The 22627-nt window shown below is 42.6% G+C and overlaps 2 protein-coding genes across 2 annotated transcripts in view; one reads left to right on the forward strand and one right to left on the reverse strand.

The window, feature by feature from the left end:
* PIP4P2 (phosphatidylinositol-4,5-bisphosphate 4-phosphatase 2) overlaps nucleotides 1–3816 on the reverse strand; it is a 111559-nt gene extending 107743 nt beyond the window's left edge. Inside the window, exon 1 of the mRNA XM_073679572.1 lies at nucleotides 3609–3816. Within this exon, the coding sequence (XP_073535673.1) occupies nucleotides 3609–3711 (103 nt within the window). The 5' untranslated portion in view covers nucleotides 3712–3816. The remainder of the gene's footprint in view (nucleotides 1–3608) is intronic.
* A 6495-nt stretch (nucleotides 3817–10311) lies between these two features.
* OTUD6B (OTU deubiquitinase 6B) lies at nucleotides 10312–22419 on the forward strand. Its single transcript, XM_073676764.1, has 7 exons — nucleotides 10312–10491; nucleotides 13981–14135; nucleotides 14650–14742; nucleotides 15445–15757; nucleotides 16985–17046; nucleotides 21650–21756; nucleotides 22010–22419. The coding sequence occupies exons 1-7, from the start codon at nucleotides 10416–10418 to the stop codon at nucleotides 22083–22085; spliced, it is 882 nt and encodes a 293-aa protein (XP_073532865.1). The 5' UTR covers nucleotides 10312–10415; the 3' UTR covers nucleotides 22086–22419.
* The last annotated feature ends 208 nt before the right edge of the window (nucleotides 22420–22627 follow it).

Raw genomic sequence — 22627 nt, forward strand, 5'->3', positions numbered from 1 at the left:
AGAATATGGGATCCAGTTTTGGGCTCCACATTTTATAAAAGGATATTCAGAAGTTAGAGTCAGTTCAAAGGCGGCAACTAAATTATTACAAGGGATGGAGGCCTCTCATCGGATGGAAAAGTTGGGCTTTTTAGCTTAGAAGAAAAGACGCCTCAGAGGAGATCTCATTTACATATATTTATACATGTGCGGGCAATACTAAGGACTAGCACATGACTTATTCCTTCCAAAGACCATACTAAGGACCAGGGGGCACTCATTACGGGTGGAAGAAAGGTGATTCCGGTAGCTAAACAGAAACGGGTTCTTTACAGTCAGACTGGAATGCCGACCACAAGAGGAAGTAATGGCCGACACTATAACAGCTTTTATAGAAGGGCTGGATGATTTCCTCACTACATAACATTGTAGTTATAGATCACTTAGTGTCAAAACGTATAATTGGTGGAGAAAGGTTGAACTTGATGGACCTCGGTCTTTATTCAACCTATGTAACTAAAAGCAATGCACACGCTGCTAGAAAAACTCCAATCAGATGGACATAATAGAATTTTCCCAAGTAGGAATACGCTCTTATTAGAATGTTTCTATGTAGCAAAATGCATTGGATTTTCCGTATTGAACACTTGCTGTATTTTATGGAAGCCGTGCTTGGTAGGAGACTTAAAAAAAAAAAAATCTTATGCATACATTGCGAAAAAAAATTCCACAATGTAAACTAACCAGCACTCTGGAGATAATCAGCAGCATAAATTAACATGCTGCAGACTTTTCACATTTTGTAAGGTATCAAAAAATTTTGCTACTGTTTTTTTTTTTTTCTCATTTGGAAAATCAGCTGCATATCCAAACTGTGTGGATGCTTCCTAAGGCTATGTTCACATGTTGCTTCTTAGCACAGTTCCCACCCACCCCTCTCCAACAGCCAGAACCTGCTTTCTTGGCAGTAAAAACGCCGAGTTCAAAGAGCCTCTTTTCAGATTTTTGCGTCACGTTCCCTTGTGCGAGTTACTTGTGTGATTTTTGTACAGTACGTGTAATAATGTTAGTTTTATTCACCAAAGACTATGCAAAAAATGCAACTACGTTTTTTTTGCATTAATTTTTCTATGGGTGAAAAAAACGCTGAAAGAACTGACATGCTGCGGGTTTCAAAAACGCTGCAGATTTCCAATCAGTCAGGGAGTAAAAAGCAAAAACAAGCGTGTGCAGGAGATTTCTGAAACCGCATTGCTTTTGCAGGTACTGTAAAATGCAGCCTTTAAAAAAAAAAAGATGCAAAAACGCAACATGTGGACACAGCCCAATGCTTTAATGCATGTTTTCACGTACATGCTCTATCCATGTTTTTCACAGATAGAACACGTACCCATTATAGTACATGGTGCTGTTTGAGGGACATGTCCATTCTTAGGCCATGGCCCCACCATCCATATTTGGTCAGTATTTTTTCTCAGGAGTGGGTGATAAATGCAGAATTGGTGACTTGTTTCTATTATACCTTTTCTCTGATTGTTCCTCACTGGTTTTGGCTCCCACTCGAGAAAAAATACTGAACGAAAACTGATAAAATACTGAGTGGGCCGTGGCCTAAGTCCAAATTAATCAAAATCACCCATACAAGTATATGGGCCTGATAAACTAACACAAACATGGCTGCCATCCGTGTGCTGTCGGTTTTTAAAATTTTAAATGGGTAAGAGAAGCTTTGTCATACGAGAAGAATAAGGATGGTAAAAATGGACACACTGACAACACACAAAGAAAAAATTAACTTATGAAAAAAAAAAAAAAAAATCCATATCAAAAACCTTTTCATATACTATTTGGGTATTTAAAGGATTTTTCTGGCTGAAATATCCACATAAAAAAATATATATATTATAATAGCGCCATTTATTCCATGGCGCTTTACATGTGAAAGGGATATACATAGCGCAAACAATTACAGTAAATTTTGAATACTACAAGTTCGCGACTGGTACAGGAGGATCGAGGATAGATATATATATACACATACACACATTTTCTTTTAGAAATTTTTCTTGTTACACTTTTTTTTGTGTATGGGATGTTTTTATCTGATTTCATCCATTCAGAAGTCAAACTTGGAGCATTTATTCAAGCATCGACACATGGAAACAAACAGCACCGTGTGCTCTAGGCGTGTTCTGTCACTGAAATGAATAGGAAGGTTAAGTTTAAGATTTGAAGAATTTCCTTGGCTCTGTGTACATAGAGACTTTTTTAGGTGGATTCCAGGCAGAATCAACCTGAAAAAGTGCCGTAAAAGCGTCCCATAAAACGAACATAGTGCACAGCAATGTCAAAACGACAATGCTGTGCATGTATTCCGTCTTAAGTCAGTTCTGTTAACAGCTTCAGGCCTTGGAAACACTAAAATGGTTAAAAGAGACATGCTCACTCTCCAGGCAACTGCTGCTCGGAAGCAGCTTGTTCTGTATACTGAACAGTATAATGTGATGGACGCCATTCCACAAAAACGATGGCAAAGCCGCCCGCGAACTGGCATCAGAAAAGTGACCGACGGCGGAGGAGGCTTTGCCTGGAAAAATTTGGCAGCTGTGTCGGCATTTAAATGGCGCTGTGTCGGCATACCCTCTATATGGAACTCTGAACATACTGCTATACGGATATGAATTTAGCCCTAGTCACGAGGCATAGGATAAGGTCTCACAATACACAAGGGGCAACATATGAGACCATTTAAAAAAGTTAATCTCACATTCTTCATGCTTTATAGAGTTGCAAGATGTTTTATGTATATGTTGCACAATGGCAAATACGTCACGAAAGGCACACAAAAGTGTACAGATATTTACACAATTTGATGAATGTGTGTGAACAAGCTCTACCCTGCGCCGCCCCATATAAACAGCGAGACAAAAGAGGGACGACTCCATGTGTCTCACAGCCACAAGGACTACATGACAAAAGTTACAACCTCCCATGTGCTTCCTTTGTTTCAGACGTATTTATATAAAACTATACAACATAAAGCCAATAACAAAAATTTAAAATTTGTACATATTTCATCATATACTTTTAGTTTTGAGGATTTTGTTTGAAGCAACTTCAAAAAAAAAAAAAATCCTATTATCAGTGCAGAATGAAGTCTTGAGCGGAAAACAACATCCTATACGATTAGCCGACCTAATACGACTAATTGTTGGCTTATTACCGGTGCTAGTTTGGGACTTGTGCCTGGCAGGGTAAAGCTGGATACAGGGATTAACCTTCTGCAGATTGGTACCACTTGGCTGTAGAGTAGACGACTGGTGACACACGTGTAGCAAGAAGCAGATACATTGTATACCGTGATTAAAGGGCATCTCCATGAGATGTAGGGATCGTGTCCCCTGGCGATATAGGGGGGCAGCACTGTACGGCTTGGGGTATACTTATATCTCAGGCAAACAAAGCATCAGAGCTGCAATAGCCTGAACCTCTGCAGTGGGAATCCAGAGCTATAGGATCCAGCCACTCCGCCAGGCACTATAGTACCACCTACCTCCTGTGAGTGTGAACTGGAGGACACATGGAGACAGACAAACTGATCGCATTGTATGGATGAAGCCTGGGCTTACCCCGCAGGTTGCTCTCCTGGTTGTATGGAGGTGCTGTAGGGGTGACATTGCCAGAATGTGGAGAGATCAGGGGAGAGCGTTCATCAATACCATCAGCAGCCATGACTGCAGCAGCTGCAGCTCCAGCAGAGGGGAGGGAAGGAGGCTGCTTCTCATGATGTGCATGTCACAGGGCTGGCAATCACAAGGAAAAGAGGGGAGGAGACGGCGGCGAGACGACCTCCCACCCTCACACTCCTCATCCACACTCAGTCTGGGCAATGGGAGAAAAAGAGCATTTCAGCATTTTTTTTTTAAAAATGTGCAGTAATTTCAAGCACGTTTTATAATGTTTTATTAATTTTGCTATTAAAAAGGTATCAACCACTGAGAACTCTCAAATCGAAATATTTTTCTATCTACTGGCTAACACGGTACAAAGATATATATTCTTATTGATTTTGTAACATTTTTAAAACATGCTCTAAAAAAACGCTCCAAAATTCCGCACCTGGATAATTCTGTGCTTTAAAAGGAAAAGGTCACTGGATTAAAAAACGTCATAAACCAAAACACTTTGGGGGAGGGAGAAATGATCAAAACTGGAGTTTCATGTGCAAGTCTCGAACCCAGAGCCTGTACCAAATTTTGCACGTCTCTCAATTAGTGTGGTGCATTCTTTTAGTTGTTTTTGCACCTGAAACATTTGCACAAATACCAATGTTTTGCCTTTTTGGCTATGTTAACACGTTGCGTTTTTTTTTTTTTTCTGCAGGCAAAACCTGCTCTTTTGACAGTAAAGAAGCTGCTTACAAAAAGCATGTTTTACTGCATTTTTGCACTTACTCGCAGCTTTCTATGTGTAAAAAAACGCTGCAAAAACATTGAAAGAAGTGACATGCTGCACATTTCTGAAATCTCATAGCCTTTGCTAGTACTGTACTGTAAAACGCAGCTTAAAATTTGCATTAAAAAAAACATCAAAAACGCAACGTGTGAACATGGCCTTTGACGTCAGAAAACTAACGCAATAAAACACACTACACAAAAAAGGGGCAGGACAGGACCGGGTGACATATTTCCCATCATGCCTTTCTTCACCCCCCGATGCTTGGAGATATTTCACCCTGCCTTATCCTGCAACACCTTTGGTTTCCCTGGGAAATTCTAAGGCTATGGCTATGTGCCCACGTTGCATTTATGCAGCAGAAAATTTCTGCTGCATAAATGCAAGTCCTCTCCCGGAAAAACGCATGCGGAATTCCGCACGCGTTTATCGCGCATTTTTCGCGCGTTTATCACGCGTTTTCCACATGCGGAATTGCCTTGCGTTTTTTATGCATTGGACAAAGGCAATTCCGCTTGCGGAAACGCAAAATTAAATGACATGCTGCGGATTTTTGAACGCGGCATAAACGCTGCGGAAAAATCCGCAGCATGTGCATAGAACTTGCGGAATCCCATTGGGGAACATGGGGTGCGGATATACATGCGTTTTTCAAGCGTTTACGCTGCGGAAATTCCGCAGCATATACGCTTGAAAAATGCTACGTGGGCACACAGCCTGAGTGTGCAAACATCATGTATTCCAGGCAGAGTCCGCCCAGAGTCTGCACCACAAGGGCATCTCATGAAATGAACATAATGCACAGCAATGTCAAAACAACACTGCTGTGCGCACGTTCTGCCCTATGTCATTTCTTCTAACCGCTTTGGGGTTCGGAAACTGTGAAGCAGTTAAAACAAGTGACATGTTCATCCTCCCAGGAAGCCGCCTGCTCTCTACACTTCATTAAACAGAGTAAAAACCTCTGGCTTTTTCCTGAAAAGGCTTCGCCTGGGAAAACTCGGCAGCTGCGCCGGCGTCCAAGAAACACCGTATGCACATAGGCTTACTGACAGATTTCCTTTAATTCAGATTGTGGCCGGTAGATACAAGATTAATGTGTAAAATTTGTTAAAGGGAACCTGTCAGCACATTTTTACATATGGAAGTAGTGGTCTAGACACTTGTCCCCTAATAAAAATACTTAAAAAATATATATATATATATATCCTATGTTCCATATGTAAATCAGGTTTTGAGTGCACTGGGGGTGTGGTATGTGTCTTCCAAGTGTGTTAACACACCCTCAATGTACTTCCAGGCTGATTTACGTATGGCTTCTACACTAGATTTCTCATGATTGGAACATCAGATCTCTATGAAAAAATAATCATTTTTATTTGTGGACAAGGGCCGATATAGCTGTACCAATAATTCCATAGGTAAAGGTTCCCATAAATCCACTGAATAGACCGGGGGATGGGGAACCTACTGGTGAAGATTCTTGGATCAGTATAAAGGATCCCTGCTCGTCATGGCTGTGCTAATATCATAGTTGTGCAATGGAGAAGTCTGGGAGGAATTCTGTCACAAAAGTGAAAATACAAGCAAGAACCGTCTTCCATCTGTTTGTGATAACCCGTAAGTCCCATACAATTATTTTCCTTACATGTTGAGTATTAACCTCAGAACACCTCTACCTAGTTTCTTTTATGTTTCTTCATCTCTGCATTTTTAAAAACATCAATATCAGGGTTTGTCTTTGCCAAGTGAAGTTTCATTTTTAACAGATTTATTCTGGAGTACAAATAATGAATCCAAACAATTGTTATTAGTTTTTTATTCGTGGGGGTGGATGGAAATTCCTCCACTATGCTTTTTTATTATTATTATTATTATTATGTACACCATGTGGTATAAATGACATGTTAGCTTTATTCTATAGTCTTATCTAATTACAGTGATAAGAAATGAATATATATTATATAAACAAGAGTATTGGAACCATAAGGCCGTGTTCCCACATGCAGAAATGCTGCATTTTTTCCACCGCGTTTATTCTGCACCAAAATGCACTGTAACAATCGGCTATGATTTTTGTGTTCTCACTGCAGTTTTTTTCTGCGTTCTCCCCTTTTTGATGCATTTTTGGTGCAGATTTTATAAAATATTTTTATAATACATTTTAACTAGGGATGAGCTTTAATCCAAAGTTTGATTCGGGTACCAGAACTGTATCCGAACTCGAACATGCACCCCATTAAAATCAATAGGGACCCAAACTTCGAGCTGGAAAATATCAATCTCTCTCTCGGTGACTGACCATAGAAAGAGAGTTGGGTTTCATGAAAGTTGATGATTCAATAACTGCAGAATCCAAATTTCCTCTGATATTCACAGAAGCACTAAAACTGTGCTCTGGGAGCTTCATGGCATGGTTTTCCATGGGCGAGCAGCTGCATACAAGCCTTACATCACCAAGCACAATGCAAAGTGTCGGAAGGAGTGATGTAAAGCATCAGCTGGACTCTGGATTGTGGAGCCATGAATTAAGCTTCTCTATGTGGCATATGATGGACAAATCTGGGTTTGGTGAATGCCAGGAGAACGTTACCCACCTGACTGCATTGTTTAATGGAGGGGAGATAATACTAAGGGGGTGTTTTTCAGGGGTCGGCCTCTGCCCCTTAGTTCTTAATTCTTCAGCTGAACAAGATATTTTGGACAATTGTAGCTTCCAGCTTTGTGGGAACAGTTTGGGGAAGGTCTTTTTCTGTTCCCCATGACTGCGCCCAAGTGCACAAGATCAATAAAGGCTGCTGCACAGAGCCCTGACCTCAACCCATCCAACACCTTTAGAATAAACTATAATGGAAATTACAATCCAATCTCCCTAATAAAACATGAGTGTCTGACCTCACAAATGCTCTTCTGGATGAATGGGGTGAAAATTCTCACAACACCTCCAGAATCTTGTAGAAAGTCTTCCCAGAAGAAGGAAGAGTGGGAGCTGCTATAACAGCAAAACGGAGAACCAACTCCATAGTAACGCCAATGCATTTAGAATGGATGTCGTGAAAACTCCGGTAGTTGTAATGTAGAAGGGGCACAATACATTGGCCATATATTATATCTATTGGGAGCTGAAGACGTGGATACCAATGAATAAACTGCACCTGGACCTTGACAGGTAAAAACTTGCTGTCTGATCTTTGTCGGAAGACGCTGAAACAAGGATTGATGAGGTTTTGAGGAACAACAGTGTTTTAAGTTGCTCCAATAGTTCTAAATTTTGTAGACACCAAGGCACAGAAACCTGAACTAGGCCATTGGCTAGGTTTGGCAATTTATGTGTCCTTTTATTTTTCAGGGTGGTATTTTAGACTGAATATTTTATAATTATGGTTTCAACATGTCAATATTGCACCAACTTTCCCCAGGACACAGATACGTTTGAATATAATGGTGGAACATGGAGCTACCAAATCTCTGCTCCACCATTCTGTCTGGGTAGAGATTGAAGGACCTTCAGATCAAGCAACATTCTCAGAACAGGTTCCTGGGCAGCAGAGGAGCATGGATGTGAGGGGACACACAGGCAAGTGAAAGGCTTGTGTCGGGGCCACTGTGGGTACTTGAAACTGAGTGTTGAGACTGTAGAGGCATCATAATATGTGGGGGACATTCGGTGAGCTATCACACTGTGTGTTGGGAATAGTGGAGGGCATCAAACTGTTTGGGGGGCATCATACTATGTGGAGGGGCAGATTATACTGCATGAGGCATCATATTGTGGAGGGATGTGGTGGGAGGCATCATATTGTGTGGGGGTAACTGCGGGGTGTATCACTGTGTGTTGATGACAGTGGGGGGCATCATAATACTATGAGTGCATCATACTGTGTGTGGAGGACTTTGGGGGCATCATTCTGTGTGGTGTACTGGTGTGGGTCTCATACTGTGGGGGTGATTATTGGGGGCATAATAGTGAATAAGGGTGCAGTGGGGGTATTATAATCTGTAGGGGGGACAGTGGGCATCATAATGTGTGAGGAGAATGTGGGGACATTATAGTGTGGGGGGCTATGGGAGCATTATATTGTATGGACTGTAGGGACGTCATATCATGTATGTTGAACTGTGGAGAGTATCTCACTGTGAGCCGGGATTGTACTGTGTGTGGGAACTGTGACGGGCATCACACTGTGTGAGGGGGAGAACTGTGGGAGCATAATACTGTGTAGGTTGGACTCTGGAGATATTATACTCTGTGGAGGATGTCTGTAGAAGCTTCAAGCTGTATGGGTTGGACTCCGGGGATATAACATTGTGTGGGTGAGCTGTGGGAGCATTATACTTTGAAGGGGAATTTACTCTTGGGGGGATATACTGTGGGGACATCATACTATGAGTGGGGTATGTACTGTTGAGGCATCATACTGTGTGGAGATAGAATGTACTATGGGGAGAATCATTCTGTGTAGGGGGGAATAATTGGGACGTCATACTATAGGGGGGCCATGGTGGATTTCACACTGTGTGAGGAGGACTGTGGGTGCATCAAACTGTGTGGAGAGTATCATGCTATGTGGGGGGCATTGCTCTCTGTGGGTCGCAGTGGCAGCATCATACTGTGTAGGGGAATGAACTATGTGTGAATTATACTGTGTGGAGGGAATGTACTGTGGGGGCATCATACTGTGTGGAGGGAATGTGTCATGCTGAGCTGTCAGTTTGTTGAGTGACAGCTCAGTCGTCTAACCTAGTGCAGGGACGTGCTGAGCTGTCGGTATTTTCATAGACAGCCGACACTGGGTGGTGCTGAGCTTCCTTCAGGTGTTCCCTGTTCTTAGTGACTACCCAGCTATTTAGCTAAGCTGTGAGTCCCAGACTTCTGCCAGTCGCAGCTTTCAGCTCAGTGGTGTATTTTCTCTGTGCTCTGAACTGAGACATTCAGATCTATTGTTGCCTGACCTTGGATTTGTCTTTTGACTACCTGTTTGTATTACCCACTTTGTCTTTACCACTCTGACCTTGGAATTTTAACCCCGGACTGTGACCTTACCACAACTTTGTCTCACCTCTCTGTTTATGACCTACGCTCCTGGGTCTTGACCTTGGACTCCTTGACTTACCTGACTCACGGCTTGGCCGTGAGAAGTGACTCAGTACTCTTGGCCATTATACTATGAAGGGGCCACTGTTGACATCATATCGTGAGTGAGGGACACTGTGGGGTAATGAAAGAGGTATCATTCTTTGTAGAAACACCAACACTAATGGGCTTCACATGGAACAAAATTTCTGTTTGGGCGCATATAAAGGACATGGCAAGGTTAGGAAGATGGCTTAACGTAAAATAAATATTGCTGCGCTGCTGTGAAGGTGTGTGGGGGACAGTGAGGGGCATCATACTGTGTGCTGGCATCATAATGTGGAACGTCTGGTGAACATTGGATGGACGACTGGTGAACATTGGATGGACGGCCGAGCATTGTCATATCACCTTAGTTTGTGAGACAACAGTGACATTCGGCAAAACCTGCATTGTAGCAGCAGCAATTTTTCTACAATATTTAGATATATTTTACCAGGTGTGACATCCTGATACCCCCAGATGAGGCCCAAACATATTTATCAAGGCGAAGGTGCAGTTAATAAAACTCCCTCACTTGTGTATTACACTGCAGTACACAGATACGTGTGATTAGTTACTTATTTTTTACCTCTGCCAGCATTATATGCCATCAACAAAAATGGCCGCCGGTAGTTCACCTTACACAGGACATTACCTTCTCAGCGCCGTCACCAATAGTGATTCCAGGTCACGTGTGAAAGGGAGTGAGAGCGTTCGCTTGACGTTTGCCCAATAGTAAGAATGATTTCGGCTTCGAACGCCGATTGGCTGTCGTGTTGAGGGGAAGTGACAGCCGCTTGGTGACGTCATGCCTGTAAATCTCGTCAGTACAGGGATGTGCGGAAGGTGACGGTGAGCCGGCAGCATGGAGGAGGAGGACGGCGGCTCGGAGGAGGCAGCGCGGGTCAGACAGCACCGCAAGGAGAAGAAGGAGCTGCAGGGTGAGAAGCATGGCTGGAATGTAATGCGCCGTGTGTATGACTGTATGCGCTCAGAGGTGACATGCTGTGGCCGTATAGTGTCATACTGCCATATAGTATGATACTGCGGCCATATAGTAAGTGTCATGCTGCCATATAGTATGATACTGCGGCCATATAGTAAGTGTCATGCTGCCATATAGTATGATACTGCGGCCATATAGTAAATGTCATGCTGCCATATAGTATGATACTGCGGCCATATAGTAAATGTCATGCTGCCATATAGTATGATACTGCGGCCATATAGTATGATACTGCGGCCATATAGTAAGTGTCATGCTGCCATATAGTATGATACTGCGGCCATATAGTAAATGTCATGCTGCCATATAGTATGATACTGCGGCCATATAGTATGATACTGCGGCCATATAGTAAGTGTCATGCTGCCATATAGTATGATACTGCGGCCATATAGTATGATACTGCGGCCATATAGTAAGTGTCATGCTGCCATATAGTATGATACTGCGGCCATATAGTAAGTGTCATGCTGCCATATAGTATGATACTGCGGCCATATAGTAAGTGTCATGCTGCCATATAGTATGATACTGCGGCCATATAGTAAGTGTCATACTGCCATATAGTATGATACTGCGGCCATATAGTAAATGTCATGCTGCCATATAGTATGATACTGCGGCCATATAGTAAGTGTCATGCTGCCATATAGTATGATACTGCGGCCATATAGTAAATGTCATGCTGCCATATAGTATGATACTGCGGCCATATAGTAAGTGTCATGCTGCCATATAGTATGATACTGCGGCCATATAGTAAGTGTCATGCTGCCATATAGTATGATACTGCGGCCATATAGTAAGTGTCATGCTGCCATATAGTATGATACTGCGGCCATATAGTAAGTGTCATGCTGCCATATAGTATGATACTGCGGCCATATAGTAAATGTCATGCTGCCATATAGTATGATACTGCGGCCATATAGTAAGTGTCATGCTGCCATATAGTATGATACTGCGGCCATATAGTAAGTGTCATGCTGCCATATAGTATGATACTGCGGCCATATAGTAAATGTCATGCTGCCATATAGTATGATACTGCGGCCGTGTAGCAGGTGTCATGCTGCGGCCGTGTAGCAGGTGTCATGCTGCGGCCGTGTAGCAGGTGTCATGCTGCGGCCGTGTAGTAACCGCCCCTATGACTGAAAGAACAAGACTGCCGGGTGGAGTAAAGTTGATTTCCTCCTGGCAGTGGGGCTCTCAGTGCAGGCGCTGCACTGTGTTAGAACACTATTAACTTGCAGATTAACCACATATTTATAGGTTTATACCGTTATTTTACATGACAGGTTCCCTTTAGGAATTTTCCATATTTCTGTTTACTTTTGACTTAAAACCACATCAGATTTTCACATAAGTCATAAAAGTAAGCAAAATCAAGCAAAAGTCTAAAGCTAGGTGCATCCGTCCTCAGTGAGTGGCAAACAATCTCTAAAAGAGTTTAGACTCCACTGCGATTCATTATTGCCTTTGCGTTGTTTTTTTTTTGCTTGATAAAATGCGACTTTAAAAAAAAAAAAAAGTCACAGAATGTGGCGCAACATCACTTCAGTCCCCCCCTGGTGTATTTTTGAGTGCGCCAACTTTTGATGCAATTTTTGGCCCCACAAGTCACAAAAGCAGTTTAAGACGGCAAAAAAAGGTTTTGTTTGTTTTGGGTTTTTTTGCCCCAAATTCATGAATCACGTGCACCGTTTTGATGAAAAAACAGCAACTAATAACACAACACAAAGGAAAGTAATTTTCTAAAGCAAAAAACCAAATGATGAATTGGGGGCATGGTGTATATATGGAGGCAAATCAAGAACATTACCTCCCCAGGAGTGGTCAACCAGCCAAGATCACACAAGAGCAAGGCATGTAATGGTCTGAGTGGTCACAAAGGAACCCATGGTAACCTCAAAGCAACTAAAGGTCTCTCTCACATTACCTAATTTTCATGAGTCCATAATCAGGAGTATCCTGCATAACCATGGTGTACATGGCAGGATTGCAAAGAGAAAGCCACTTCTCTCTATTGCTGCCTGTCTATTTTTTACTCAAGATTCCTTGAATAAACAAAAAGGCTATGTGAACAATGTTCTGTGGATGGAGGAGACCAACATATAGCTTTTTTTTTTTTTCCTGAAATGAGAAAGAAAGGATAAAAACTCGCATCATGTTTGAAAGATTGTGGTAGTGTCAAGGTTAGGATCGGTTTTGCTGCATCTGGGCCAGGACAGCTGCCATCATTGGTCAAATAATGCATTCTGAATTATACCAGTAAATTCTAATGAAAAATGTCCGGACATCTGTCCGTGAGCTGAACCTCAAGAGAACGTGGGTCAGGCAGCAAGACCATGACCTAAAGAGCATAAATCATTCTACTAAAGAATGGTTAAAGGTTTGCAATGGCCAAATCTAAGTACTGACCGTAAACCTGTAGGAACGTTGAAGGGCCTGAAGTGAGCAGTTCATGGGAGAAAACCCACCACCATAAGAGTTGAAGCTGTTTTGTAGGGAGCAATGTGCACAGTTCCTCTAAGCCGATGTGCAGGACTAACTAACAACTAATGGAAACATTTAGATGCCGTTATTGCTGCAGAAGAAGTCACACCAGAAACTGAATGCAAAGGTTCACATACTTTTACAACTCTGATGTGATATTAGATAATTTTCCTCCTTTTAAAAAAGTCTTTTGACTTTTTATTTGGTTTTTGTGATATAACTTTAGGACTTAAGTGAAAATCCTGGTTTTTAGATCAAAGTTTTGCAGAAATTTTTGGAAATTCTGAAGGGTTCACAAACATTTATACGCAGCTGTACACCATTCTGACAGGTCTCTTTGGAGACCTATTCTTGGGATAACATGTAGACCACAATATGTACATGGATAAAGGAGTCTTCCCTGCATAAACTTTTATACTATACCTTCAGGATCTGCCATAAAGGTCTGATCTTTTTGGATCCAACATGCAATATTTTACCCTCCCCCCATCCTAAGAAAGGAGTGGCCTCATCAAGTCCTTGAAACACAGCTGACATTTTTTAGTAAGGACTACAAAGTAAATGACACACCTGGAACATCTATTCTTACATTTCTGTATTGTGCTGTTGTGAAATTGATATCACTGGATGTTCTCATTCTCCAAAATTCATGGCTCACGGCTCCGACTGTCTTTATTTTTCCTGGGGCGATAACTTGCCACTAGTGACTGGCCTCAGCATTGATGCCTGTGATCGGTAACAGTCTGCAGAGGTAACGAGGATATATGGCACGTCATCGACCACACCAAGGGGGGAAAAAGCTTCTGTGCTGGAGCTGAGCACGTGGGACTTCTTTAGAGTTTGTGCAGCACTAATAGTGCGGTGGATGATATAGAAAGTCATCTAGTATATCGGTCTGATGCCTCAGCATTAATTTTTTTTTTTGCAGCCAAAATTCAAAGCATGAAAAACTCTGTGCCTAAGAATGACAAGAAGAAAAGAAAACAGCTGACCGAAGACATCGCTAAGATGGAGTCTGAACTGGAGGAAAAGCACAAGCAGGAGCTCGCGGTTCTGTCTCCAAAGCAAAGAGATGAAGCGGAGGTGAGCAGGGAGGAGGCGTGAAACCTCCGGTCACATCTGTTATGGAGGAGCATCATATACTAGAGGGTTATTAGCGCACGTATTACTGCAAGACGAGCAATGTCACATGTCTGACTGAAATATAGCCATCAGTGTCCGGACATAACCTTGATGACTATGACTTTGTTCACATCCCGTTTGCCCTTATGTTCAGTGGCTCCATTAGGCCTCATGTCCAAAGCCTTGCAAAACGGGATTTGGGTGTGTGCGCTGGCTGGGCCATTGACTATAATGATGCAGACGGAGTCAGTGTGCTTTGTTGTGCATAATTTTTGTCCATATACGCCTTCTTGAGACTGGCACAAAGACGTTGTCTACTGCATCTTGGTGCCCGCCTCAACTAGGCGTTTATGGCCGAAAATGATGTCCAACAGCGCACACGGACTCCGTCTGCAGCTAGGACAGTCATTAATTTATATGATATATGGGGTTATTGGATGAACATGCAGACGTGTTACCTGCTCTATCGTTTCAGGTGGACAGCATTACTAATGGAGTCACCGGTTTAGATCTTGGAAACAATGTTCCAGGTCAGCAGATGCGTGTGTCCAAAGCCCAGAAGAGAAGGGTGAGATTAGAGACTAAAAGAAAAGTATTAGATCACTATATCAGACATGGAGAAATGCTGTGCCTTCAATGCTTTTTAGCTTTGTCATTGGAGCAATGTAACCATTACATCCCTAGTAATGGTGGTCAGTAGGAGGGGGCTCAGATGAAAGTAGTCCAGCATATTAATGAGTCTAGGCCTACTCTATAACTTGTGCAACATGTTTGCCACTTGAGACCTTGCATGAGCTTTTATTGTGTGATTTGGCTGCAAGTCACATGCATTTTAGGAAAAATACGGATGAGTGACAGTCACTTGCAACTGGTGCAAGACTTCATTGCACTTTCTCAGTGCAGCAAATAGGAATCTGATGGTCGATGTCAAGATTGCAAGATTTACAATTTACATCTAGCAGCCCCTGGAGCTGAAAACAGCTGATCGGTGGTGGTGTCGGTACCCCCCCCCCACCTACCTGATATTGAGGACCTTTCCATATTGCAGCCATGGACATATTATATTGTGTGTGTATATTATAAATAAACTATATTTTAGTGGAAAGTATTTTCTATAGCCCTTATTGACATTTCCTGGACATAGTTCTCCCATACTTCTTGTAAATGCTTCTTACGATATGTCGCTTCATAACCTGCACAAGTGTCTGATATCCGCAGCATTCCTTGTGATCACTTTATCATGTTCACACTTATTTTCCAATCATTATAGGAGAAAAAAGCCGCCTTGGAAAAGGAAAGGGACGAGCGTATCGCAGAGGCTGAAATCGAGAACCTGAGCGGCGCTCGGCACCTGGAGAGCCAGAAAGTCGCCCATATTTTGTCTGAGAGGCAGCTGCAGATTAAGCAGATCCCGTCTGATGGTCACTGCATGTATAGAGCTATCGAACACCAGCTGAAGGAACGCGATAAAATAATTACTCTGACAAATCTCCGACGCCAAACTGCAGAATACATGCAGAGCCACAGCGATGACTTCCTACCGTTTCTTACCAATTCTGCCACAGGGGAAATATACACTCAAGGTGAGAGACTGGAGCAGGTGAATACATGGAACACTGTGATCTTATTTGTTAAAGATGCATGTAAGAAGATCACTAATGTGTGGGATCTCAGCCTCCACTGACCTTCAGAGGGGATGAAAGTCTATTCATACTACTTATCGATTTGTTAGTAAATTCAATAACTTTAAGCAAACTTGGATTTGCCTATTAAAATGTAGTTTGTCTGGTAAGTCCTCTTCTGAGACGATAGAAGATAAAGGAATATTTCCATTTTGCACCTTTATAACATATCCACCGGATATGCCATAGATGTGGGTCTCCCAAATAGGAGCTCTGTCTGTCTCAAAAACAAGGTGTTTTCAATGGAGAGGTGTCGTAATTCCCATACAAATTGCGACCACCTCTTCACCAACAGCGGTGCGCGTCAGGTACCCATTTGGGAGATAGATGCAAGTCCCATTAGTGGGACCCACTTCTACTATATATTTAACATATCGTGTCATATGCCTCTAATATAAGACTTAGGAATACCCTTCTTTACAAGTTAATCAAACCCTTCACCACATCCGCTGTTTGGACTGCAGAAGTCAGTAGGGATGCATTGACTGGTTTGGGAACTGTGCTTGCTCCATATACAGCAAAAGATGGCTGTAATTACACAGCCCGCTCCAACAGCCGAGATTAGAGGTAACTGATACCTACTGTTTAACCCCTTAAGTTGTAGCTGTGGCATCTAAGCAGTTAAATGGCTGAGAGAGTGAGCTACCTCTGGCACCCTAGCAGTTATATGTTCACCAGGTGCCTATTGAAGGCCCCCCATGTCTGTGTTCTGGTACTTCGAATAGGAGGAACTTGCAAGGCTAAATAAACTGCAATACCAAACAATTGCAGTATACTCTACAAGTGAGCACACTGTAAAGTCCACTCCCCCGTGGCCTCAAAAATCTATATATCATTTTATTTATTTTTTTTATCTTGCAATCACAAAACGCGTAATATGTGGGGGGTGGGGTGGGGGGACACCCGACACAATGAATGGGGTTAAGGAGTTTTTTATTAATTTATTTTTCCCCATGTGGAGAGAGCCTTACATCAGTTTTAGCATTTCCTCCACTAGCAGCAATGTACCGGTTGCATGTGACCTGAACGATTGATAAGGTGCTATATGGTGAAAATCTTCTGTTATTGGATGTTGTAATCTGCTGCACAATCCTTCACATCAAATACATTTTCCTGTGTTTTAAACAGATGAATTTGAGAAATATTGCACTGAAGTGGCAAACACACCAGCATGGGGAGGACAGTTAGAGGTAAGTCACACCGACCGCAAACATCCAGTATAATAGTAAATGAGGACAGGCCCAATACATAATGCAGCAAAAAATGCTGGATGTCTGGTCAATGCCAGAGCCGGCATATGCGTACCAGCTCAATCAGCATGATCAAGAGGAGAAAAAAGAGCTTGAATGGCAAAATGAATCAAATTTTATTTGTAGCAAAAGTTAATACAGTACATCATAGTAAATAACATTACCTGTCTATAACAACAAAGGTGCACAGCGCAATAGAGCAAAACCACCTGATAACTGCCTGAAAGATAAGAAGCAGCTATAAAAACATAAAGGCACAAGTAGGCCAAGAGAAAAGTCAAAAACAGCCTTATCAAGGTCAGAACAGGGGAGCTATTGAGTGCTATGGGGGAAAGTGGTGGTAAGCAACACCTTGACGCGCGTTTCGCTGGGAAATATTGAGCTTTTTCAAGAAGCTAGTGGGATGCTACATGCAAGGACCCTTTAAATACGCCCCCAATGCAGTCACGTGTTTCATCACTTGACCTCAGTGTTTTAGATACTACGGCCGCACCTCCGGCCTCAGTTCTTTAGCGGCGCATGCGCCTGGAGTACTGCCGTCACCGCCGCACAGACCCAGGCCGTCACGCCGACTGCGGGAGCACGGCGATTGCTGAAAAAGCTGTTCTACAGAGAATCCGTGGCTAAAACATTGCAAAGCCATATGTGACGATAAAAAACACGTCAGATCGAAGATGTAGAATGATGGCAAGATTGCCAGGATCCTTAAAGGGGTCTGAATACTTTCCGTACCCACTGTATACTTCCATCCCTTTTATTCATCTGTTTTACTGATGGTATTAATTCACCTTGGTTGTCTTATGATGATCCATGTCATTCCTCTTCTTCCTCTTCCCCTTGTACGGTGGGTACAGAAAGTATTCAGACCCCTTTAAATTCTTCACTCTTTGTTTCATTGCAGCCATTTGGTAAATTTTAAAAAGTTCATTTTTTTTTCTCATTAAAGTACACTCTGCACCCCATCTTGACTGAAAAAAAACAAATGTAGAAATTTTTGCAAATTTATTAAAGAAAAACTGAAATATCACATGGTCAGAAGTATTCAGACCCTTTGCTCAGACACTCATATTTAAGTCACATACTGTCCATTTCCTTGTGATCCTCCTTGAGCTGGTTCTACTCCTTCATTGGAGTCCAGTTGTGTTTAATTAAACTGATAGGACTTAATTTGGAAAGGCACACACCTGTCTATATAAGACCTCACCGCTCACAGTTCATGTCAGACCAAATGAGAATCATGAGCTTAAAGGAACTGCCCAAGAAGCTCAGACACAGAATTTTGGCAAGGCACAGATCTGGCCAAGGATACAAAAGAATTTCTGCATTACTCAAGGTTCCTAAGAGCACAGTGGCCTCCATAATCCTTAAATGGAAGAAGTTTGGGACCACCAGAAGTCTTCCTAGACCTGGCCGTCCAGCCAAACTGAGCAATCGTGGGAGAAGAGCCTTGGTGAGAGATGTAAAGAACCCCAATATCACTGTGGCTGAGCTCAAGAGATGCAGTAGGGAGATGGGAGAAAGTTCCACAAAGTCAACTATCACTGCATCCCTCCACCAGTCGGGCATTTATGGCAGAATGGCCCGACGGAAGCCTCTCCTCAGTGCAAGACATATGAAAGCCCGCATAGAGATTGCTCAAAAACACATGAAGGACTCCCAGACTATGAGAAATAAGATTCTCTGGTCTGATAAGACGAAGATAGAACTTTTTGGTGATACCGCTTAGAATTATGTGTGGAGAATACCAGGCACTGCTCATCACCTGCGCAATACAATCCCAACAGTGAAACATGGTGGTAGCAGCATCATGCTATGGGGGTGTTTTTCAGCTGCAGGGACAGGATGACTGGTTGTAATTGAAGGAAACATGAATGTGGCCAAGTACAGAGATATCCTGCATGAAAACCTCTTCCAGAGTGCTCTGGACCTCAGACCTGGCCGAGGGTTAAGCCTTCCAACAAGACAATGACCCTAAGCACACAGCTAAAATAACAAAGGAGTGGCTTCAGAACAACTCTGTGACCATTCTTGACTGGCCCAGCCAGAGCCCTGACCTAAATCCAATTGAGCATCTCTGGAGAGACCTGAAAATGGCTGTCCACCAAATTTCACCATCCAACCTGACGAAACTGGAGAGGATCTGCAAGGAAGAATGGCAGAGGATCCCCAAATCCAGGTGTGAAAAACTTGTTGCATCATTCCCAAGAAGACTCATGGCTGTACTAGCTCAAAAGGGTGCTTCTACTCAATACTGAGCAAAGGGTCTGAATACTTATGACCATGTGATATTTCAGTTTTTCTTTTTTAATAAATTTGCAAAAATTTCTACATTTCTCTTTTTTTCAGTCAAGATGGGGTGCAGAGTGTACTCTTAATGAGAAAAAATGAACTTTTTAGACTTTACCAAATGGCTGCAATGAAACAAAGAGTAAAGAATTTAAAGGGGTCTGAATACTTTCCGTACCCACTGTATATTTCAGCTACTGGTGCTGTGCGCCGGCGTCCTGGTCGTCTCCCTTGCCCTCGTGCGCGCTCAGCTATCTTGTGCCCTCTGCTCGGTTCCGGGAGTTGCGGTTTCGATGGTAGTACTCCAGGCGCATGCGCTGCTAAAGCACTGAGGCTGGAGGTGCGACCGTAGTATCTAAAACACTGCCGTCACGTGATGAGACACGTGACTGCATTGGGGGCGTATTTAAAGGTCCTTGCATGTAGCATCCCACTAGCCTCTTGAAAAAGCTCAATATTTCCTAGTGAAACACGCGTCGAGGCGTTGCTTACCACCACTTTCTCCCACAGTGCTTTACAGCTCCCCTGTTCTGACCTTGGTAAGGCTGTTTTTGACTTTTCTCTTGGCCTACTTGTGCCTTTTATGTGTATATAGCACGCAGTGTTCTCTTTTCAGTCGACACTGCTTCTTATCTTCCTGGCGGTTATCAGGTGGTTTTGCTCTCCTGGCACTGTGCACCTTTGTTGTTATAGATAGGTAATGTTATTTATTATGATGTACTGTATTAACTTTTACTACAAATAAAATTTGATTCCTTTTGCCATTCAAGCTTTTTTTTTTTTTTTTTTTTTTTTTTCTTCTCTTGATCAAACATCCAGTATAATGACTGATCCAATATCCACAAGAATAGGACAATGAGGTAATCTATCCCGGCAAAGAAAGACTGATACTGGTAGAAAACAAGTGAGTTCAAAATGTTATCTTTTGGACTCCGTTTCCTTCATTATAGTGAATTGAATAATGGCCCCGATTCATCAAAGCGATTACACCAAAATTCTGGTGAAAATGTTCAAAATATTTTCGCAATAGTGTTGTGTAAATATTTGGCAACTTTTGGCATTTTCACTCTATTTTTCCTCATCTTTGACAAAATGAACACAGGTGTGCCTTATGCTGGAAATTTAACTTTTACCTTGTGTCAGACTCTCCTGATTCATTAAAAGGTGTTCACCCCTTTAATGAATCAGGAGCGTCAGACTCCAACACGTCATCACATCAAGACCAGTGTGAAGGTTACCGGTCTTGATGAATTGAGGCCGCCCTATTTCGGTATACATGTATACCCACTTTCCTTCCTGGTGAAGTTGGAAGCATTAACATAATGTGGAAGCGCCCTAACTAAAGAATCCTTATTATTTTTTAGAACATCATTGATTCCATGGTGCTGTACATGATATGGGGTTACGTAGAAAATACACATAGAAATTACTGTGAACAAACTAATAGTGATAGACTGGTACAGAGGGGGGAGAACCCTGCCCTTGGGGGCTTACAGTCTACAGGATAATGGGGAAGGAGATTGTAGGATCGGGAGTTTCGACAGCTCTGGTGTTGGAGAAGCGGCAGCTCTGGTGGTGAGGTGGCTGTGAGGACTTTGCGGGCTGTAAGCTGCGTTTTCAAGTTCTTGAAAGTTCCGAATATAGGGAATAGTTGGACGTGTTGGGGCACAGAATTCCAGAGGATGGGGGATACTCGAGAGAAGTCTTGCGGGTGATTGGGTGAGGAATGTACGAAGGTGGAGGAGAGAAGAAGGTCTTGGGAAGTCTGGAGATTACATTTGAACTAATCTCCCAATATCTTCCCAGAGACCTATACTGATGACTGAATGATGACGTGTTTCTCCACACACATAATTACTGACCCCTGGTCCACTGTAAGGTTCCTGGAAGGAATAAATCATGTCCCAGTTCTTTGATAAAGATGCCACACAGGTATAAATACTTGTGTGCTCAATACAAACTGAACAAGCCCCAAATTTTCTGTCTTCTCACTATAGCATAAACCTTCCATTTCCTTTAATAATGTTATTGCCCAACTTTTTCCTCTCAAGCTCTGATCTCCTCTTCACAGTGGGGAGCCCAAAGCTTCCTCCACTATCCTAGGTGTATGGCAGAGGTAACTTGCTCACATACGTCCCCTCTGTTATAAATCTGGACCAGTTTAGTTGTATTCATTATGCATCTTAATGAAAATATTACATATCCGTCTACTATAATGATGTAAATGACTATATTTTTCTGCGTGTCCATATTGAAGCTCCGGGCGCTGTCGCACATACTGCAGACCCCTATAGAAGTCGTCCAGGCAGACGTCTTGCCCATAATCATTGGGGAAGAGTATACGGACAATCAAATAACTGTGGTGTAAGTATCTTTAATACCATTGTGACCAGCTATGATTCCAACTAATCCTGTGTAACAAAAGGGAAAGTCTACCTTTGCCACTTTCTTTGCTTCTTCTGATGTAAACTATGGCTTGGCATGCAAATTGTCCAGTCAGTTAAGTGGGTTGATAAGTCCACAAAGATTTATGCTTTAATAGTGTTAATAAATTTCTTTATTTTAGAGAAGCATCCAGCACTGACAAAATAATGGAAACTTCATCTTTTCTTTTCAGATATATGCGCCACGCTTATGGACTGGGAGAGCATTATAACTCCGTAGAAGCACTGAGTGTGCCGCCTGCAGACTAGTCCTCTGTGCCACCTGCAGACTAGTCCTCTGTGCCACGTCTGCTGCTGCTCATCATCACAGTGATGTATCGTCTCATGTTCAGAAACCTGTATCTCTGAATACAGAAGAGGCCCCAGCTCTGTGGTGTGAGCAGACCAGCACCTCCGCATTATTAATCATGCCTTGTTTAGGTCACTGCTGCAGAATTCGAATGATTGGTATCTGATCAGACTGATGTAAAGAGCCCAGCACACCTTCAAGATGAACGCAAGCTGATTCCTCAGTCCACCATTTTAATGTGTTTATGAAAAATAATGTTGGTCTTACTAAAGAATAAATTATTTTTTCTGCTAAGTATGTGTCTGCCTCCTGTTGTATCTGCTCCACAGGCAGCATGAATCAGAGACCGGCTGTTACTGCAGACTCGGGTTTCCCTCTGACAGGCCAGGGACAAGGTGACAAACTGTGTATATAGTCACCCGACCATCAGTCTTCCAGCGCCTCTCTACAAATTGAGACTGTCGGCCAAACCTGTTGCTATCAGCAGGTTTGACCAACAATC

The sequence above is a fragment of the Phyllobates terribilis genome, unplaced genomic scaffold (genome assembly GCF_046119375.1).
Source record: "Phyllobates terribilis strain yellow unplaced genomic scaffold, ASM4611937v1 Scaffold_4__5_contigs__length_816908805, whole genome shotgun sequence".
In the NCBI taxonomy this organism is placed as follows: domain Eukaryota; kingdom Metazoa; phylum Chordata; class Amphibia; order Anura; family Dendrobatidae; genus Phyllobates; species Phyllobates terribilis.